At 39.1% G+C, this 22,371-nt stretch overlaps 1 protein-coding gene across 2 annotated transcripts in view; it reads right to left on the bottom strand.

Annotated features, from left to right (window-relative positions):
• The window catches only part of LOC105932879 (carboxyl-terminal PDZ ligand of neuronal nitric oxide synthase protein), a 218,386-nt gene extending 198,740 nt beyond the window's left edge, over positions 1–19,646 (bottom strand). For both annotated transcript variants that reach the window (XM_036141025.1, XM_021321329.2), the window contains exons 1-2: positions 19,045–19,646; positions 18,660–18,731 (exon numbers count right to left, since the gene is read on the bottom strand). In XM_036141025.1, coding sequence (XP_035996918.1) covers positions 18,660–18,731; positions 19,045–19,149 — 177 coding nt within the window. In that variant the 5' untranslated portion in view covers positions 19,150–19,646. The remainder of the gene's footprint in view (positions 1–18,659; positions 18,732–19,044) is intronic.
• Positions 19,647–22,371: the final 2,725 nt, after the last annotated feature.

Here is a 22,371-nt window from a genome sequence, read left to right as displayed (position 1 = left end):
ACTTAGTGTCTTGTTAATTTGGCTAACACATATCTGACTGCTTTGGAGGCACTCCGAGAGCACTGAAATTTTATTTGAAGAGGATCATTAGAAAACACCGTGATTTCATAAACAATAACTTGGTCATAACACAGCAGGACACTGTTGTTTATACACCATAAACGCACACTGCTCAAAATGATATACACTAATTTTGCAATGCACCAGTATCTTTTCCAAGATTGGAAAAAGTGACATAGTAGCATGCAGTTCACAAGTGAATACATTTTCCACAGCTCTGTATTATCCCTTCATCATGGCTGAAATCTGTCTAGAGTCTTGAAGTGAAGATTCAACCACAAGGACACTTCCCAAGTTTAAAACTTGAGCATTCCCTGTTTCTAAACTAGGGAATATGTAAATCCTTAGATGCCTCCGGGTTCCACGGCTGCAATCCCAGTCATTTATACCACTTAACATCATGCTTTAGTTCACCTCAGTTTGCTTATTCAGAGACCAATTAGGACATTTTATTTAATAAGTGACAGCTCGAGTGACTTACTGGACCAGCAGCCATCAGGTTTAAACTACAAAGGAAAGGCACTGCTCCCACACAGCGGGCCCACTTTCTCTGCCTTTCCACCGTGTAATCAATAAGCAGAACAGGGAGGGGGGCCACTTGGATGGGGGAAACAGGAAACATGTATTTTCTTTCCAAGGCTAGACGGACAGAAAACAGAGTCGGCGAGAAAAATGTAGAAATATGACATAACCTTCTCTCTGAGTGATCATGTTTAACATGATTTTTATGATGACTTTTGTTATTCACCCACAATTTTAAAAGGATCTAAAATATTTTAATTAACTGCATCAACCATGTGTATTTATATATAGGTCTAATAACAAATTTCTAAGTCTAAAATATATGACATTTAGGAGATGGGAAAGTACAGAACAATGACCAAAGATTGTGTGTCTTAAAACATAACGCAATTTTACTTTGGACTGAGTTAAAAATACACATTTAAATAGACCATATTGATAAGCTGTTTTATTTCTGAACTGTTTGGAAAGCAGAAAATGCTGAAAAGAAACCGACCATATACATTTGAGTATTTCATAAATCAATTAGACACCTTAAAACTTAACACCAAAATTTAGCTAAGCATAGTATCGATTTAATACGAGAACCACAAGTAGCATATTTACAAGACTTTTTAGGTAATTCAATATGTTAATCGAGGGTAAATCTTTGGGTTGGACTACTTTTAAGGTTGTCAAAAACTACTCGGACAACATAACCTAATGCTTTCTGCTTAAGTATTAGCGTCACGGACACACAGCCAATTCCCGGGTTTCCGTCAGTCTGAACTACCTCGTCAAGATATGCTTTCCAGGTGTGCAGCTCGCCAGCACTCAACGCTCCGTTTTAATATCGCCACTTTCCGATCCAGAAATAACTCCGCTCACCTGGGCTTCACACAATGATTGCACACCAAATAAAGATCTGCAGCTCGACGCTACAGCAAAAGACGGCAATGGTAGGAGAAAATATGCATATTTGTGGATTCAAACGGAGAGTATGAAATTAAATTTACATGATTCATATTTTGTGCTGTAAAGCCAACTGTAGATTATATGTTTGTTTGACAGTACATGTCTCAATTGTTTGGGTTTATGGCTATAGTGGTATGTACTGCTGGCAATATGCAGTTTTTTGTTGCTGATTTTATTCACAATTAAGTTTGAAAAGCTGGTTGAGAATGTACGTTAACTAATGTGCCCTTTATTTTTGTAGGTTATCATTCCACTCATATGATGCTGAGCTTTACCTGAAATCAGAAGAAAAGATATATAAAGAAATTGGAACTGAGTTGAGTTGTCCCAGCGTTGTTTTGATTGTGGCTAGGCCTTTCAAGTTTGGACAAGAGCCGGGGAACCTAAAAAAAAAACTTAACAATGCTGAAACCCGGAGTTTCTTTAAATAAAGGTTAAAAACTTTTGTTTTCATATTTTCCTTTGACTGGTACATTTTAACCATTAACTAAAATAAAAAGCATTTGTTTCAGTCTGTAGTCCAACTTATCTTTTCTTTAGTTCCCTTTATTATGTCCCTGCACTGCAATTTTTGCATCATGTAAAGCACTTTGAATGTTGCTGAAATGTTCCGTACAAATAACCATGCCTCTCCTTACTCATCAGTTTCACCCTAATTAAGAAAGTTAAAATTGTGTTATTTTTTTAATAAATTAAATTTTTTGCTCTTTCCTAGAAAGAACCCTTGCCTTTAAAACATTCTGATATTTTATCAAAGATGTTATCCAACATATTTTTTTTACTATCACATAAGTTTGGAAATTTTAATATCAGAACAACCCTAGCTGCAACATATGATCCGGCAAATTGACCTGCAACTTCCTTAAATAATTTCAATGAACTTTTTTTTTTTTTTTTGGTTCAAAACGTTTTTCTAGCTGACTGTAAAGAGACAGAGAGTGGCTGTTGATAAGAGCTGAGATATGACAGCCATGCCAAGTATGCAGGCGTTATGCAAGGAAGGGAACTTCCTTAACAACATAAAAGACTGTGACGGGGTGAGGTGGTGAAAAAAGTTAATAGAGGAGCATGTAAGGAAGAAGGGGATGGGCAAGATCGCAAAAATGTGGAGGGGAGGACTGATGAGGGAACAATCTTACGTTCAACAAAAGGAAAGACGGACATGTATCGGAAAACGTTAGAAGAACGCAAAGGAGTGGTGATGTAAAGAAAAAAGGAAAATTCATAATACGAGTTGAAAGGAAAGTGAAAAAGACACAAGAAGTAGGAAGTAAAGATGCTGAAAAAAAGAGTAGGAGAAATTAACCATAATAAAGACGAATCTGAATGTGAAGCATGGATAAGGATGGAGGTACTTAATATGAGGTAAGAGTTCCTCCACCTGCTCCTACAATTTGTCATAAAATATTTTGTGGTCAAGCTTCAGCTGTAAAGCAGAAGCAGTATAGATGATAAATAGGTCAGTGGAAACGGAGACGAGGAGTGGGTGAGCACTGAGGCTGAAATGTCAAGTACTAGACCAAGTTTGAAATTCAGTTACTTGGGGCTCTTACGTGGCAAATCAATGTCAAGAACTCACAGCAACCCTGCAATGCCTTCTAACAATAAGCCGACTTGAACAGACCACAAAGACAACATCAAAATGCCGCTGCTTGAGCAAATCATTTGCTTTTAACGGGGGAAGTTTTTGGTTAACAGCCGTACCCAAGCTTCCAAATTTGATCTGACTGATGTTTAAACAACAGTTTCCTCTTTACTAAGGTAGAGAGGAAAGAGGAAACTGTTGTTTAAACATCGGTCAACCCATTTTCTAATAACAATGAAGCATTTTATGCGAGTCAAAAAAGGAAAACATTACTGATCCATCTATAAAAACGGCAGTGGGGCGAGGCCACTTCCTCTTCCCTACCTTTAACAACTTGGCACAGTCAATTTCTTTCAACTCTCCTCTGAAATCAGATATCAGTTCTTATTTTGTCCATGCAGGGATTCCCCAGACCTCCGCAGTATAATAAGTATTTACCTTGATGGCATATAAAGCCAAGAGGTCTGAATTATGTCTGAACAAACTTATCTTTGCAATAGCTGGCAGTGACCGGTAAGATTCCAAAGACAATATGGTACACTGTTCTATATCATAATACACCGAGTGTAATTGATAAATAAGACCGTACTGCGTATCAGTCATATGGAGATACCAGATGCTGGTAAGTAGAGATACTTCTGAGCTGCATTTCTGCACAAGTTGGCAGCTTTCTTTTCCTCTTTCTGCTTCAAGATAAAAAGAGACCAGCTGCCCCATGTGACGCATTTTGTGCCTATGTGCATTTTGTAATCACTGCTACAATCAATTCATTTAAACAGACAACACGTTGATATTGATATGAAGTCAAACTTTTCTCAACTTTCAAGAGCTTGCATCTCTGCCAGGCAAAAGCATCTTTTTTTTTATAGCATCTTCTCATGTTTATGCTGCAGGGCAAATGAAGCTGAAATGTAACCAGCTCAACTCTCTAACATCCTCATCCAGCTCTCCTGGATCACTGTTCTCTTGCCACCCACCTCGGGGCACAGCCCAAACCATTTTTTTTCCCCCAACTTGCTGCTAACATTTATCAGGGCATAGGGGTTGCGGTTGGGCAGGTGGTACAAGAAACAAGTGAGGGTAAGAAATACATCTCCAAGCACAAACCTGGATGCAATCATACTTCATCTGTGCTTTTACTTTCCACTGTTTTGTTAGAGAAAGACAATGAGCAAGGGAAGCAATGGGCTATAAAGAAAACTAGGATGAGACTATGAGGGAAATGTTAGGTAAAAAATGGAGAGATGTAATTGGGGTGTAGAGAAGTCTGCTGACAATTCAGTTTGAGGATGTTTCCCTTGTTTGTCATTGCCAACTTTGAGGCTGAGAGAGGATCTGTCATGCACCAGATTTCGGTACCTAGCTGAGCCAGCTTTAAAAAAAAAAAATCTTTCAGATGCTCATGCATGGTGCCCCCAAGCTCTCTCTTCTTGGAACGAAAATAACCCAAAAATCCTAGCTTTTTCTGTATCAAAGGGATTTACATTAACAGTATCTGCAGTTTTTTTGCGAATTTTAGGAAATTTCTCAGTTAAGTATTTACTGCTCACAAAATTTAAATGTTAAAATTGTGTCTAATCAACTACTTTCGTGGCATGGCAGCTATAAGTTACGAGAGGCAAGGGATCGAATTAAGCCAGTGTCTACATTAGTTACAGTTGGACTGAAAATGGCACTTTCAGTTCTAAGAAAAGACTCTTTTAATCAGCTAAAGTTCAGTCAGCTTCTGATGAAGTGCAGAGCAAGGTGACAGGCTTAAAAGATTGTGGAAAAGAAGGCTGCTCGCCATGAGCAACACCAAGAGATGGATAAAACGCAGAGGTGTGAAAAAGGGAATGGCAAAGTTGGATTGGAGGGAAGGGGAAAAGGGGGTCAGAGTAGAACATTTTGACAAGAAAACATAAAAGCTTGTTCAAGAGAGAAACATTATCAAAGAATTTTGTTGATTCTTAAGTTGTAGTCTCGAGCATCACTGGGGAGACAAGGCAGAAGAGACATCTAATTTGGCATCTAGACACTACGAGACCAACAACCACAGGGGAACCACCAAAGATCTAAAATGTTCTAAAGAATCAGTCATTAGGTTTTATGCTGGCAAACAAATTTTGTTTTGAGGCAGGGTGTATGATGTACATGCTTTCACGAAAGGTACAAATAAAAATAAGTATATAGACTGTGATTTTATATCAAACAAGGTTTTTTGGATTCTAAACACAAAATTACAAAAATACTAAAAAAGAAGACAAGCATAATATAGACATTAATTTGACGATTTTCTGAATATTAGCTATTGTTAGCAACTGACATCATAGTTGCCATTGTATTTATCTATAGGATTAAAACAAAGCATCTTAGCCAATAAATATATATCCAGCGTGGGTATTAAGGGCACAAAATATTCAATCCTATCAGTCCTTTGCGATGGATCATCAAGCTCAGTCTTGTCATCGAAGTATATATCTGTCACATTTGATTCATCTTGAATAGTGCACGTGTACTGGGACCAAGGATGTGGAATTCACATTGGTCAACTTCAAAAGGGTGTTGTGTTAGTTTTGCAGCTACATCATCAACTTTCCTCCATATTTAAAATTGATCTATTCAGCATTTGTGGTGACACTCTCTTAAATAATAACTATATAATATATATACCTTTAAGAAAGTGTCACCACAAATGCTGAATAGATCTATAAATCCAGTATTTCACAAACAGAAAAATATCCTTAAAGGTTGCTTGCTACATGAGGATTTTTTTTTTTTGCTCAAGCAAGTTTTTGGCAAGTTCTCAGATTCATCTCATCCCTTTTGCACTTCATATCTTAAAAAGTTGTGTTATTCAGCAGTGAGCTAAATAAATCACTCATCTTACAATTGAGTTGCTTGACATTTTTTAATTAGGCAAGCATGCCTTTAATTAAATCTGATTTAAATAATGCATCTTGCTTATTCATTGATAAAATGAAGTTAGAATCCCTGAGAAGTTCGTCCTGACTGAATGAGTGCAAGAAAACAGCTCACTAACCCATTTACAACACGGCGAACAATAGAGCAAGTTAAAGATAAGCTGCTTTTTCAATACCATTATACAGAATGTAAACCATGCCTTTTAAAGCTACACTGACTGGAAACTGTGCAGATAAATGTGACACTCAGAATGTGCTGAGTTACACATTAATGTGATTTACAGAAAGGCCCATCATGCTCAATCGATTGAGTCCTTCAACCGCGTCCAGAGGAGAAATTCAGAAGAAGTGGGAGCAAAGAGAGAGAGAGTTAATGAACCACACATGGGCCATTATTAAAGTCTTTTTCACCCCTCAACTGTGACCTTTAGTTAAGAAAGGGCCTTGAACAATAAACTAGAGCTTTGAAAAGAAAAGCCTCACCAAACACAAAAGATGCTATAAACCCAAAAGAAACAGAGAAAAAAAACAAAACAAAAAAAAACAGCGTGGATCAAGAAACCAGTCCTTATATGAAAAGTGCTACTATAAAGTTTAGACCTCAAATCAGAATTGTTCTTATATTTGCATTTATTTTTGGAAAACTCAAAAGTTTTTACCTTTTTGGCAGGTTCCAAGTTAATAAACCTCTACAACTATTTTGGTCCTGGTTGTCATTCCTTTTGTCTCTGCACCTTTGCAGACAAATTCTACTGAGTGTATATTCAAATAATGGGCTATTGTCACTCCAAGACATTTACATACATTGTATAAAATATATGTAAATGTCACCCCCACCTCACATATATATATTTTTTAAATTTAAAATAATTTTCATTTAACTAACAAGGTCCTTGCAGGTTTTTTTTTGTTTTGTTTATTTTATTATAGGAAATGAAAAGTTTGTCACTCCAAATGAAATTATACAATGCAAAAAAAGTATCAATTAAAAATAAGATACAAAACTATAAATATTATGTTGTTATTTACATTTTATTGAGATAAATGGCATGCTATGCTGCATTTGTGGCTGGACACTTTCTTTTTCCGATGTCAGAGAGGAGCTGTGGAGGACAAGATGAGCTCACTTGTTTACCTCCTGACCACAGGGAGAGCACTGCCACCGGGCCCACTTCCTTCACGTTAGCCGAGCCGCGGCTAAATGAGGCGGAGCCAGCTAGCATGGGTGCTAGCACGTCGTCAGGGCAGCCTTCTACGAGCCGCACTGGTAAGTAACAAACTAGCGGCTTTAACCCAAAATGGTTGGTTAATCCTAAATTAAATTAGGATTAATAAAGACAGAGCCTAAGCCTGTGTTGTAGTATTAATTATATTATATTAATATTACGTGCACTAATTTTATGTTGCTTTTAGAGTAACTTTTGCCATCACAATTAAAATTAGATATGCTTTGTTATAGTTGTGGCTTTTTGTGGCATTTAAGGTACGCTTTGATGTGCCAGACACACATGTTGGCTCTCCCCACCATGGCAATAGCATTGTGCAAAGATGTAAGAGGATGCTAATGTCAGGGATGTGTGAAGTGTGCTTGTGAACCAGTCTGACAGCTTCTGCTGACAACCAAAGGTGGTTTCAGGTCTAAATCATAAACACTGCTTGGTCAGACCAGCCTTGTAACATTTAGATGGGATCAATGTACTGTACGTTATTCAGAACATAAATACATCTCTTACTCAGAGTGACATGACATATTGTTCAAAATGCCAACCACTTGAGGAAATAATACTCAAAAGAACAAAGCGTGCACGTCTACACTTCACTACCTGAAAACAAGTCATGTTTGACACTGCTATTAGTTAAATCTTTCGTGTATGCGTCTCTTTCACAGAAGAAACCTCTAGAGCCTCTTGTTTTGTTCTGACCTGACATGGAGGTGTTACTCACATGTGTTAAACACCAAGTGCTGCTGCTTCAGTGGTTGCTGCGGTGAGGGAGGGTTGCATCTTGGCATGCAAAAGAGAATAGCAGCACAGTTTGTCAAGCTCTCAGTGAACTGAGCTTGGCCATTTTCCCACATGGCTTCAGGTCACATAAATTGTCGGCATATATATATATTTTTAGAGTACACCCCGGCTCTATGAGAAGTTTCTATATTGGATTTCAATAACCTCGATAAGTTTTAGATAAAATTAGCTTCTTTGCATCAAGGTAACACTGAAAATCAGTCATAACTCATTATTTCACCCTTATCTAGATAGAGAGGCTGCAAAGTGTGCCGCACACTGACATAATATATTAATCCAGAACTAAAGCACCAAGAACTTTATAAACATAATACAGATAATGTAATAGATGGAGTTGAACATCAGGACTCACTCAATTGCTACTTAATTATAAAACGGTAACTGCAAAGCATCTTTTATCGCCTCAGTCATAAAGGGTAAGAAAACTAAACAAAATGAAATAAGATTTCATGACTTTATACAGCTGACTATTAGCAAGATCGTTTACTGGAACAAACAAAGAGTGCAGATCACGCCACTTTCAACATCTCTGCTATGGTTACCTAATTATTTTTAATTCATTTTAAAATACCTGAATTCACCTGAACTGTGAAGTTTCTTTCTACAGTGCATCTGGAGAGTATTCATTGCACCAGGGCTGGAGTGGGACTCATTTTCAGCCCTGGAATTTCATGCCTCAAACCTGCCCATTTAAGATAACAACCTATTATTTTAAAAATATGCAGATATTTCATTCTATTCCCTTTCATATTTGGGCTTTGTGTATTTACTATTTTACTTTTAATAATAAAAAAATATATACATAGTGGGTCACTGATATTGTTTGTGTGTAGAAAGCAGTTTATATTAGAACTAATCCTTATTTGTTCGTACTGTTACAACAGCTCACCTGTTTCTTCCAGACTAACAGCAGCAATCCCTTCATCACTACTGGCTCTACTTCTGACAATAAATCACATTTTGAAATAGGGCTGGGTCTTTATTGTATTGTTTTATCGTCATCTTGAAAGATTCCTTATTGTGACAATGATCAAATCCAACTAGTGGTGCCTGAAAACAGCCAGTATTATCAGAATTGTTGTTTTTGCTATTTCCTCCACTGTCGGTTCATTGAGAGCATCAATAAATATCAGTAAATTCAAAAATATAATTAAATGCAGTTACCGTGTGTAGTATGGTGAATCACACTAACTAAAGTCCCGATGAAACATATTTTGAATTTTGTTTTAATATATGTTAACATTTTTACATATTTCTAGGGACATTATTAGTGCTTATCGGATAATAATTGACATACAGTCACAGTTACCTGAAAAAGACTGCAAGAAGTCTTTTGTTTTATCATCACTTTTATTGTTATCACAACATTAACACAATATATTGTGATACATTTTAAGTCCTATTTTGAAAATGATCATAATTTTCTGGACAAATGAAATCACCCCTTGTTACAAAACCATCTGACAAAATTAATGTTAGTTTTATGAATGTAGTGATGAATCATCTATCATCTCAGGGCACTATTCATACAGAACAGCACCATGCTCTTCATTATATTAATTCTAATATTCACTTAATGAGTAATCCTGCCAGCCCACTCAGGACTTGTGGGCTCCTGGCTGGTACTTGGTGCTGTATCTTAATTCTGACTCTGAGGGGCTACAAGTCAAAACGTTATGTGGCGTTGCATCATTCTATTGCTTAAACTATATAACATTAAATTATGCACCACAACATCACAAAATTCAGACTTGGTAATTAACTTGTACGGTGTTTTACAGGCGAAGCTCAGCATCTTTCATGATCCTTTTAATCGTCTTCATTTCACGTTTCAAACCGCAAGCTCATTTTATTGAAAAAAGCTGATAATCTTTGCACATCTAACATCGTCTGTTTTCCGAGCTTTCCTCTTTAATTCTAGTTTTGTTCATCGCGCCATCCTTGCTCTTTCTACACCTTTCAAAATCCATTGACCGAGAGCACTGACGTTAAGTCAGGGTGAGCGAAAAAGAGGCAGAGGCAGCCCAGGCATAGCGGTAGCAGTACAGCGACAGCATCCACTCTACGGCATCATAACTGAACAACGGCTCCCTCCAAAAAAAAGAGAACAGCCCTTGCAGCCCAAATATCCAACCAGCCCACCAAGAGTTGTCCCGGTCCTCCCAATTAGCCACTCCGAGCCTAGATAGCACAACACTTTTTTCTACATTTTGTGTTGCAGCCTTATTCCAAAATGGATTCAATTATCCCCCCCCCCCCCCCCATTCAAAACTAACAACACCCCATAATGACAACGTGAAACAGTTATATAAATGTCCCACAGTTGGCAGTCATGTCTGAGCACAGGTCAAGCATGAAGTTAAAATAAATTGTCTGTATACCTCTGACACAGGACTGTCTCAACGCACAAATCAGGGGAAGGTACAGACATTTTTTTTTTGCTTTGAAGCTTTAAATGAGCTCAGCGGCCTCAATCATCCATAAATGGAAGGAGCTTGGAACCACCAGGACTTTTCCCGAGAGCTGACTGGCCATCTAAACTGAGTAAGATGGTCTCAGTCAGGGAACTGACCAAGAATTCCTGTGTCAGAGCTCCAGTATTGCTTTGTGGAGAGAGGAGAAACCAATCATTCGCAAGGAAGAACGAGAAGTTGTGCAAGAGGAATGAGCAAAACTGTGCAAAGATGCCAAGCTTATGGCATCATGTCTAAAAAGACCAGAGGCTGTATTTTGCTGCCAAAAGTGCATGAACAAAGTACTGAGCAACGGCTGTGAATACTTATCTACATGTGATTTTAGTTTTTTTATTAGATATTTTCAAAAATCAAAGAAAAAGAAAACCACAATGTCCTTATGGGTGTTGTGCGCATAAAGGAAAAACTTAATTTATTGGATTTTGGGACGGCAGGGTAACATAATAAAATATGGAAAGGTGAAGCATTGTTAATTCTATCTGGATGGACAGTATATTGAATACCTCAAAAAGCATCCATTTATTGCCAGCATATAAAAGGTAGTTTAACATTTTGTAAAGCAGTGTTTGCATGAATCGCTCTGACATTTATAAAACAGAAGCTGTTTTAATTAAGATGAAAGAATGCCACTCCCCTCCCACGCTCATTTAGCTTCAGCTTATGATTGTATAAACAAATCCTTATAACCTTTTCGAAGAGCACAACTTTAAAGATACTAAACTAGCACTCAAAACGAATGGCAGAGGTAACGAATGGCACATTTCTAGTATCTAAAGTATGATTATTTGTGTTTGTCACAACCAGAAATATTTTATATAACTTTGTCATTCTGTGATAGAATTGGCATCTTCAGCCAGATGACTGACTGAGGGCAGCAACATGTGGGTGACGGGAGCATCAACCTATTTCATATGACCAGAGAAAACACTGATACCTTTGACAAACTGTATGGCATCACTTAAAGAGGAATATTTGAAACATTAGAATATCTTTATATTTTTTAAAAGGAGCATTGCACAAGTTTAAAAGTTTAAATATATTATTCTTCTTCCCATACATGTCCTTACGGTTCCCCAACATGTAAAATGAGTTTATCTCCATTTACCACAGTTCCCTCGAGAGGCTCCATTAGTCAGTTCACAAAAGAGAGAGAATAGAGTCACATGCTCTGGGCGTGCGAGTCAGTGTGACGATATTCGTGGTCTCGGCCACCTGGCTACTTTGTTGAGTCTCCACCACCACTGATGTATTAGTAAGAGAACACAGGCTAACCTCAACATTTATAACGTCCCTACCTCAGAGGACACCACGCCTCTAAACAAAAGTACAGTACAGCAGCAGATGCTTTTCCTATTTTCCCATGCACGTGCACAACAGTGGTGTCATTTAAACTTGTCACCACAGGGGGCAAACTTCTGCAAAAACCCTGGAGCTTGTGCGAAACTCCTTTAATAACCTAAGACCATGGTACATCGGTGCCTCAACGTGGTCCATACCCAATACAATCACAGGCAACATGAGTTTGCAGTTCCTATTTTAAACATCTGTGTGAGGATGTTTTACAATCAGGACATGAATGCATTTTGGAGACAACATTCCTCTAATGTCGCGATGGAGATCATACCGAGGTGGTCAGCACTTCATAATGAGTTCATTTGCAGCGAGAGTGCTTTGTTTTTCCAACAATCATCTAATCAGTTCACCACATGCATTAGCTGAGCTGTCATATATAATTGGACTTTCCCAAAAGTATACCTACAGTTCAAATTGTGTTTATCTGACACTGCATATGCTTCTTTCCAAACAGTTAAAGACAATTATACTAACACTATTGAAAAATAAAGTTCACTTCCGCCCACTGGACCAAACATGACAGTTCATGTAAACTTTTGTAACTTCCGCCGAGTTTCTCTTTTTCCTCTCATTTCTTACAGACGCGAACTCAAAAAGGCGCCGTGTCAGTCTTGCAGCGGGGGGAATACACAAATTGCCGTCTCTCTCTCACATCTCAAGATGAGCAACACCAGTGTGCTCTGGCAGTCTCCCCTCACAAATCTTCAGACACATCTAATCTTCTCACCCCACGCTGCTCAATCTTCCTACATTCAGTTAACCCAGCACAGACAGATTAATGAGAAATTAATCCCTTTAATTCTCTGTAAAGGTCTCATCTTCTTCCCACCAGTTAAGCTGCCTCTGCTCTTTGCCAGATAATAATAAATTTAATTTACAAAGACATTTGTGTAGAACAAGATCTTAAGATCTTCATCTGAAAGTTATTTCAAGATAAAACGCAACATAAGAGAAAATGTGTTTTTTTTTTCTGTTACTGTTCTAACATTTATATCCGAGAGCCGTAAGGGTAAATCTGATCCTCCCGCATTTCCTGCTGTAGTGTGCAGAATGTTCCTATTTCCTGCTTTGCTGTGTCATTCATTTGTTATCAGCTACTAGTTTACAGGTGACTCATGCACACAACGAACAGTGACAGCATACAATACGAGGTTTCCAGGAAGCCTGCACGGCTCATGCTTTAAAGACACAAAGGGTCTATACACTATAATGTATATTATTTTAAAATATATATCCGTTGTATAATTTAAGTTTGTTGGAAAAAGTAGCCATTGGGGAGGAAGCTCATCTTTTTTTTGATATTAATATCGGTTTGATCATCTAAAAACTTAACTGAGACAAAAAAGCTGAATAAATCTGATCGACATTTACTATAATTCAGAATAGATATAAAGTGTCTCAAAATTGATAAAAAAGAATACAAATGAATAAATAAATCTGCAGGCTGTCAGCCTCCATTTTGTGACTACACGGGATGACATGATGTCATGCAGCCGGTTCTGGAAAATGAAGGTTGAAATATTTGGGAACACCACAAACGTGCAGACTAACATTACCAGGCATCATCCAGAATTAAAGGACACGGAGCAGAATCAGCCACCAGCAGCAGACCAGCACACACTGCAGCGCTTCACCAAACTCTCTGCAAACTTTATGTGGGCAAATCAAAAGATTACCAGCTTTATCGGCAAAGATATATACGGCCTCATGGTGCGTTCACACCAAATGCGTTTTGAGCGTCAGAGGCATCTATAAACCAAATTGTAAACCAGATGCCCCTGCAATCTGGTTTACAATCAGGTTTACATGCAAAGTCCATGGAGGACGTGCCTTTTGAGCGTCAGGGGCGGCATGTTTGGAGATTTCAAGTGTCTGAGCGTCCGAACCTGCTGACGCTAGAGTTGGAAAATCTGAACTTTTGCAGCTGGACGCGGGGCGTCAACCAATCAGAGAGACCCCGCTATGTGACTTAGTGATGGATTTTCCAACAGGACATAAGGACCATGAAAAGCAGGGAAGTCGACAATGGAGGACTGTTTGTGCTCATCCTATTATCTATGATCAGTCGAACTATCACTACAAAGAAAGTAAAGGACCTTGTCTGGAGGAGGATTAGAGTAGAAGTTGGGATCTCAGGTAAGTTATCCAAACTCCCCACAACGCCAGACCAGTCTGTCCACACTTTGCTGAAGTTCAGTTGTTCAAGTGTCCAAGCTGAAGTGTTGGACCGCACTCGGTCTGAACGCACCATTACAGTGTGGTGGAGAACATGGGGCTTGTGAACCCAAGGTATGCAGTAAGCTTTTCAATGAGACAGCCGTGCCCCAGCTGGACTTTGAATTGAATTGTGGCTCCAAAAATCAGAATTGAATCGTGAGATAGTAAAAGATTCCCACACCTATTGTCCTTTTCCACACCTAAGCGCCACTTTTTCACAGAAAAGTATAATTTAGGAATAGCCTGTCTCTGACATACACTTAAGCATAAGAATAACTGCATGTTTGAATATCGTTCTTTTCCAATGCAAAATTAATAAGTACCAACCAAATGTGGAAAGATGTGAAACAAGTTTTTAAAATGGCCCTAAAGAACTTTTTTGTTGAGTTCTGGAAACAAAGTAATCCATCTATGGGAAAACTGCTGTATTTTCCATTTTAAAATGTAGTTGCTTCTCTCTCATTGCTTTGATGAACGTTTATAGCATAATAAAGTTATAACTAACAACAACAAGAAAAATAAATCAGCGAAACCCATCACTAGTCAAATGAGGTGAAATTATCTATTTTCTGAATTTTCAAACTTTAATGGAAATCTGTTTATTTACTCTACAATAATGTAATGTGCTCTCCTCCATTTAAAGGGGTGGATAAACAGAAAAATAACAATTGTTAATATGGATCAGTCCCTCATTCATAGGACATTAAACAGTCTTTAAAAAGGCACTGATCATTTTAGCTTTTTTCTTTCTAAAAAAACTAAACCAAGCCTAAACCAAGACTCTGTTTTTGTCAAGTCACAAGATAAAACACCAAACCAAATTATTTTAGCTTACAAACGTCACCAGACCTTCCCCACTTGTCTCAAGATTTCCATTATGACTTCCTCTCCAAATTGGATACCTGTGGCTTCCTTCCATTGTCTTGTCAGGCCAGTGTCAAACCACTTTTAAGCAGGAAGAGCCAAACCAAAGCCCATTTTCCTCCCAACAACGGCAGCGGTCAATGCTGTGAAGGCAGCACCCTTTTAAGTCTGCTTCATATGGGCAGTTAAGTCCTTTTAATGGAGAAGTGACGCTTTTCCTGGCTGCACCTGCCTTTTGTCAGGTTACAACCACAAACTTTTAATGTTTTTAATTGGGAGTTTGTGTTACTGACCAACACAAAGTAGATTATACTTATGGGGTGGAGGGAAGAGGATGCATGTTTTTTAAAAGAAATTATAAATCTCGCCCATTGACAGCTGGAAATAGGCACCAGCACCCATCGCGACCCCAACAGGTATAAGCATGTCGGAAAATGGATGGATGGATGGATGGATCTCTGAAAATTTGGAGAGAGCATTTGTGTTCAGCCCTTTCTACTCCAACATCCCTGGATAAACCAACTGCCATCAAGACTCCTCTGATTAGACAAGTCGCCTGTGTATAATTGACTCAGTATTAATCCAGCTCTTCTGTGTAGACCTCACACTGTTCATTCCATCACCTGAACCTTTAAAGAGTATGGCACAGCTGTAAACCTACCAGGAAATAGCTGTGCACCAGAACGGACATGTTTTGGCTAAGAGAGGGTTATTTAGTGAAACAGCCAGAAAGCCGACAGTAATTCTGTAGGAGGTGCAGAGGGAGACCTGTTAGTTCTCCCCAATCCAGCCGTAATGGAAGAGTGGCAAGAAGGGATTGGTATCGTTAAGGATTTATCGATACTACTACTCTTAACGACACTCCTTATCGATCCGGTACTTTATAGATACCCTTATCGATTCCTTTTTTTCCAATCAAAAAATAGTCAAAAAACAAATAATGACAGACAAGACAAGGAAATTGACTTTAATAATATAATTGTACATATTACTAAAAAAACTGCCCAGTCCAAAATAGAAGATGTTGCCCTTTTGGGCCGTCTAGACGCCCCAAATTAAATGAGCAAATAATTTATAGCCTACAATTACAATTTTGCTTTGTTTTAAATGTCATGATTAAAATATTGTGCATATATCAAATACAGGGCTGAATGCAAACGTATGTCAATGCTTCATATGTTTGCTTTGCTTCCGTACATACATCCATACCTGCTGTATCTGACTAAGAGGCAGAGCTTGCTGTTGCACTCTGGCGGTCGAACACAGTGTACCTTTCTGTTTGTATGTGGTGCACTTCCGTGAGTTGTTCTGTCAAATTACTTGTAGTAACATCTTTGCAAGCAAAGCTGTTATGGCAGTAATGGCAGCGTGCTTTGTCGACAATTATTTCTGAAAAGTAAAAAACCAAACTTTGGACCTTTCTGTTCACTCTGCCCTTGTACCTTCACCAGCGAGTGGGACACCTTTCCCTATGGAGGATAAGATAGCAAGGCGAACAAGAGAGAGAGCAGAACGTTGAGACTGGTATTAAAATGTTTGAGTTGGAGTCTCTGAACTGTTGAATACAACTTTAAGCCCCACATACTTCCGCAGACTCTACACCACTGACAGTGAGCGCAGTCTGCGGTGCGGGGTGGCTCAGCACGGTGCGCCACAGAGTCCACGGTGCCTAATATCGGTCCACAAAGACCGGCCCATGTGGCCCCTGAGCCACTTTGATACCGGGTTTCGGTACCCATCCCTAATTGTAAGACAGATGAACTGTAGTAAGAACACAATGTGACAAAATCCATATGGAGTTTTTCACAGCAAAGGGACACAGCAAACAGGTGAGAAAAGGGTGCTTTGATCAAATTAAACCAAATTATACTTTTAGGTCCTCATAAAAAAAAAACAGAAACATTATGTTTAAAGGAAAACTACCACCACATGTCACCCCGAACAAACCCCCTGCCCCGCCCCACACACACACACACACACACACACACACGGTAATATAGGTAATAGGCTGTGGGAATGTTTTTCTTCAGCAGGGACAGAAAAGGGTTGTCAGAGTTTATAGGAAGACAGATGGTGCTAAATACATAGAAAACCCGGAAGAAAACCTGTTGGGGGCTGCAAGACTTGAGACTGGGGTTGAGGATTCTCTTTCACAAGGACAATGGCCCAAAACATCTGGCCAGAGCTAGAAGAAAATGACTTAGATGAATCCATACTTGCGTCTTTCCAACTGAGAACATGCAATGACACTTACAACATTGCTCATCACAAGCACTCTACATCCAGTATGACAGCGCTTCAGTTGTTTTGCAGAGAGGAAAGAGGAAAAATCTCAGTTTGTGTGCAAAGCTGGTAGTATCTCAATACAATACATTGAAGCTTGGGGTTGCACTGTTACAAAATGTGAAAATGTATAGAGGTACGTATAAATACTTTTTGCAAGGCACTGTATATTCTGCGCTATAGTCGTTCAAATGGAGACGGTGGCAAATATGAGGAGCAGTGGCCTTTGCAGCTGTATGTGAACACGCGTGCGAGGTTTAGAAGAAATCCTCCATTAACCCCGGTAAACAACTGAGGTGGGCCATAATCCTCAAACATCAACACCACCTACATCAGCTTGCTTCAAAAAAAAAAAAAAAAGTCTGCAGTCAAATTGGCACTGATTAAGATTAAGTCTACTTCCTGGAATTGAAAGCAGTAAAATACAGCCTCAGAGAGTGGGGAGAAAAAAAAAAAAAGGAAAGCGCAAGAGAGAAGGGGGAGAGATCACAGTCCAGCGCACAGCTTCAAAGGAAACCTTCAGAACAGTGATGGAGCACATGGGAGACCCAACCTCCCGCCAGGCTAGCCGAGCACAAGACACTAAACACATTTACCAACAGCCAACATCTAATAATGCACAAAGGTTTTACCATCAAACTTTTCTTTCTGCGCTTCAAACTGTTATAGAGGCATTTAGTCAACAGAATAAGTGTTTCAATAAATGTTTTTATTTTTAGAAAAAATAGCAAAAACAAACCTTTCCCAATTCCCACTTGTTTAGTTCATATAACAGCATTCGCCCGCCGTTCTCAAACTGTGGTACAAGCACCATTGGTGATACTTGGGCTGCTTTAGGTGGTATAGAGAAAAGGTTCTGGTATGAATTCTTTGAAAGGAACAAAAATAAGACTGGATGTGCTGTGACGCAGGGCTAATAAGCAGCAATAGCAAGGAAAGATGAGTTGTTCAAGCCCATCATCTATGGCTGCATGAGAGAACTGCCAGGGGGGGGGGGGGACTTTAAGAACTCCTAGTATGGACTAAAGCTGCTCAAGCTGCGCTCCACTTACCTTTCAACTTTGACCTGGAAGTCAACCTAACAATGTTTCATTTCCCAGCTTGAAAACCAGGGGGGGATTTTATAGAATTGTGACCAACCTCACAAGTTATTGTGATGAGTTAGAAAGCTGGCTGGTCACAGATAAGAAGGATTTCCTATAACACCTAGAATTTAGTGAGATATTTATACAAAAAATAAAAAGAAATAAAAAGAAATCTGAGGACAACTGTCAAATCCAGCTCAACACAGAGGTTAGGGAACAACACTGATCATTTTAAATTCAGCTCCCAGACTGTACCCGCCGTCGTAACGATGTCTGGTGAACATCAACATGAATCAGATAAATAAACCGGGCATTTTCTCCGGGTCTCCACTCACCCGGATCCGTCTCATCGCAGCCACAATCTCCACCCTGCTGCTCGGCCGCGCCACATCCAGACTGCCGATATACTGCCGGACAGGTAGAAGAGGTGCGTTAATGACACAATAATTGCCGTTTATTTTCTTTATATTAACCCAAACCATTCGACGCTACTTGAATTACTACTTCACTGTGCAGCGCGTTTAGTCCACAGTCTAAGCTCGTAAATTACTTTTCTTAGGAGTCAAACCAGCCAGGATTTGGTTCCAAAAGTCGTAAAATGTAGTTTCAATTGTCAGCTGTTTATTTTGTAAGGCTGTTGGGGGGAAAAAACGTTCATTTGTACTCAAAACGTCTGTAAACATTGCCTGTTTTCACTTTGAAGGAGTTAGGAAAATCCACCTTTGCCTCGAAGTTGATCCCATGCTGGAATGCTTCCTCGTTGTGCAACGGGATCCTCAAGTCGTGTCCGTCATCAACAAGGTTGTACTTGGTTTTCCCCGGCATTTTGCTCCCCTCCAGCTGTTTATGTATCCACACGGTAAAGAAACGCCAACGGGATATAAGCCAGGTCGTCTGGAGAAGGGCAACATCCAAGGCAAACAATCCGAGAACGCGGTCAGTGGGTGTTCTCCATAGCAGCGAGGCGTCCCGAGCGCAGCGACGCTCAGACGCCGCCTGAAGAGCAGCCCGAGCGGCGGGGAGAACTTCAGCAGCGCTCCGGTGAGCTGCAGGGAACGCGCCGAAGACGCATGCAGGCCAAGCCAGACGGCGTCATGCGGGGGGCAGATGTGTTTTCCCGACTTTTCCTGTGCTCTCTGTGGAAGTTGGCTGCGTCCTGCCTCCGGTTGTGGACTCGTGCACTCTCCACCCTGCTTCGCCGCGTAGGGCGAGTTTGATTGGCGAGTGCGGGGAATCCTACCTGTTTCCATTGGAACAGGGGCGCACCGTGGCCCTGCCGGAGGAGTGGCTCTAACTCCCGTACCTGCCCCCTCTGCTCCATTCTAACCTCTCTTCCTCTTACATACTCACACGTACACAAACATACAGTTGGGGAAAAATGAAAGGAAACCTGAATGAAAGACTAACAAGTTGTGTCCTACAGTTTATTCATTGTTTGTTTAATATTTGACGTTGCTGGTAAAATGAAAACAAACAAATATGCAAACAACAAAAACTAGGGCATGTTCTTTCCAAATTGCACAATAATAGATCTATCTATCTATCTATCTATCTATCTATCTATCTATCTATCTATCTATCTATCTATCTATCTATCTATCTATCTATCTATCTATCTATCTATCTATCTATCTATCTATCTATCTATCTATCTATCTATATTGCTTGCTTGTATTTTATTGTGTTTGTTTTATGCATCATTATTATTATTATCACCAATAATATTACTAATACTATTACTGCTACTACTACTAATAATAATACATTATTATTATTATTATTATTATTATTATTATTATTATTATTATTATTATTATTATTATAGATTTGGGGGAGATTATGGTAGATTTAAATAAAGTTTAGTACATTTTCTTGGGAAAATAATGATGGAAGGTGTTTTGTTACAGAAAAAAACTGCACATCTGGGCAAATTAAAAAGTGCAAGGCTGCCAACTACTGGCTAAATCTGATATTGCATCCTCTGATGCATCTTCGCTATCAAAAATTGAGGGTGAAATTGCCTCTTTCTTCTACTGCTAATCAGGACCCACTCAAGAAGTAAAAAAAAATATATATGTATTTAAAATGAAATAAAAAAAAAACGTTTTAGATCATTGGCTCACTGCAGGTCACACAAATTATTTGGGTAAAGTGTTGCCTTTTGAAGTCATTAAACTGTAAAAAATCCCCTTAATTCTTTATCTCTTTGTGCATAATTAGTGGAAAGGCTACTGGGATGGTAAAGTATCTAAGTCCAGGCTTTCAAATATATCATCTGAAGTTTCACTTTGTACATTTGCGGATTAAAAATGGCTTTATTTAAAATTAATCCTGTTCATTTAGAAGTAATATTAAAAGTTTAAACAACTTTGTGTTCAAACTTTAGTTCATTATTAAATGTAAAGAAAAAAAAATTTGTCCTCGAATCAGTAGTTCACAGCTGAATAAGGGGATCATTAAGAGCACCTTAGTGTGAGTGTAAGTACCCTGCAAAGGTATGTGTACTCTGATTTTTGCACATTTTCTCACGTTTCAACAACAAACATCATTGTTTTTTTGGGGTGGGTGGGGTTATGTGACAAATTAACACAATAGTGCATAACTGAAAAGTGGAAATGGGTTTTAACTTTTATTACAAGTAAAAAAAACAAAAAATGTGGCATGCATTTGCACCCAGTCCATTTGACTCAATATTATGTAGAACCGCTATTACCATATAATGTGGAAAGGATTCCTGCATCAATGTTTGCTTCAGTACTTTTTGTGTCTCTACTATTTATTCTCTAACCCCAGTTGGTAGAGGCAGATGACCTTTTACACTGAGCCTGGTTCTGCATATGGTTTCCTCCTGTTAAAGGGGAGTTTTCCTCTCCACTGTCGCTTCATGCATGCTCAGTATGAGGGATTGCTGCAAAGCCATCAACAATGCAGATGACTGTCCACTGTGGCTCTATGATCTTTCATGAGGAGTGAATGCTGCTTGTCAAGACTCAATGCAATCTGCTGGGTTTCTTTAGATAGGAAACCTTTTGACCAATCTGCATGATTTGATTGAATTTGACTTTGTAAAGAGCCTTGAGATGACATGTATCGTGAAATGGTGTTGAGTTGAATTGAATAGAATGATCTTTGCATTCTAACAAATAAAAATCTGAAAAATATGGCATGCATTTGCACCCCGTCCTTTTGACTCAATATTTTGTAGAACGATCTTTGCATCCTAATAAATAAATATGCTCTGATATGAATCTTTCCATCGTAACTCTAGCTGCCCCAGGCTCAAGTCTCATTCTTTTACTGATAGGTTTCCTTCCAGGACTGCTTTGGATTTAGCTCAATCCATCTTCCCATCAACGCTGACAAGCTTCCCTGTCCCTGCTGAAGAACAGAATCCCAGAAGCAGGATTCCGCTGCCACCTTATTGTGACATAAGTATGTTGAGGGGGAGGAGTGTTGGATATTGCCTTTTTGTGGCCCAAAAAGTAAAACTTTGGTCTCGTCTGATTGGAGCACTTTCTTCCACATGTTTATGGTGTCCCTTACATCAGTGCTCCCCAACCCTGGTCCTCAAGGCACTCTGTTATGCATGTTTTAGGTATTTCTTTGCTGCCAAGCACCTGGTAATGGAATCAATTCAGTCACGTGTGGAGCAGCGACATGTCCTAACCCTGCATGACATTGAGCCCTGAGGACTGCGGTCGGGGGAAAAAGCTCTACATGGCTTAAGGCAAACTGCATCTAGAGCTTCCTACAGTTTCCCCTCAACAGTAGCTTCATCAACAAAAGCAAGATTTGTGGAGTAGAAGACTTACGGCTGTCCTGTCATTAAATTCACCCATATGAACTGTTGATATCTGTGCGCTTTCCAGAATTACCAATGGCCTCTTAGATGCTTCATCTAATAACAGATTACCTGGCTTGTTGGTTCAGGTGAACCACCGTGTGGTAGTAGGTCAGCAGATTTGTCATACTCTTTCGATTGCAATGACCGACTGAATATAAGATCATTAGTATAAAAGTTTGGGCTGTTGCTTTGTAACCTAATTT

This window comes from Fundulus heteroclitus, chromosome 9 (assembly GCF_011125445.2).
Source record: "Fundulus heteroclitus isolate FHET01 chromosome 9, MU-UCD_Fhet_4.1, whole genome shotgun sequence".
Taxonomy (NCBI): Eukaryota; Metazoa; Chordata; class Actinopteri; order Cyprinodontiformes; family Fundulidae; genus Fundulus; species Fundulus heteroclitus.
The sequence above is the reverse complement of the archived record's forward strand: the minus strand, read 5'-3'. Positions and strand labels throughout refer to the sequence as shown.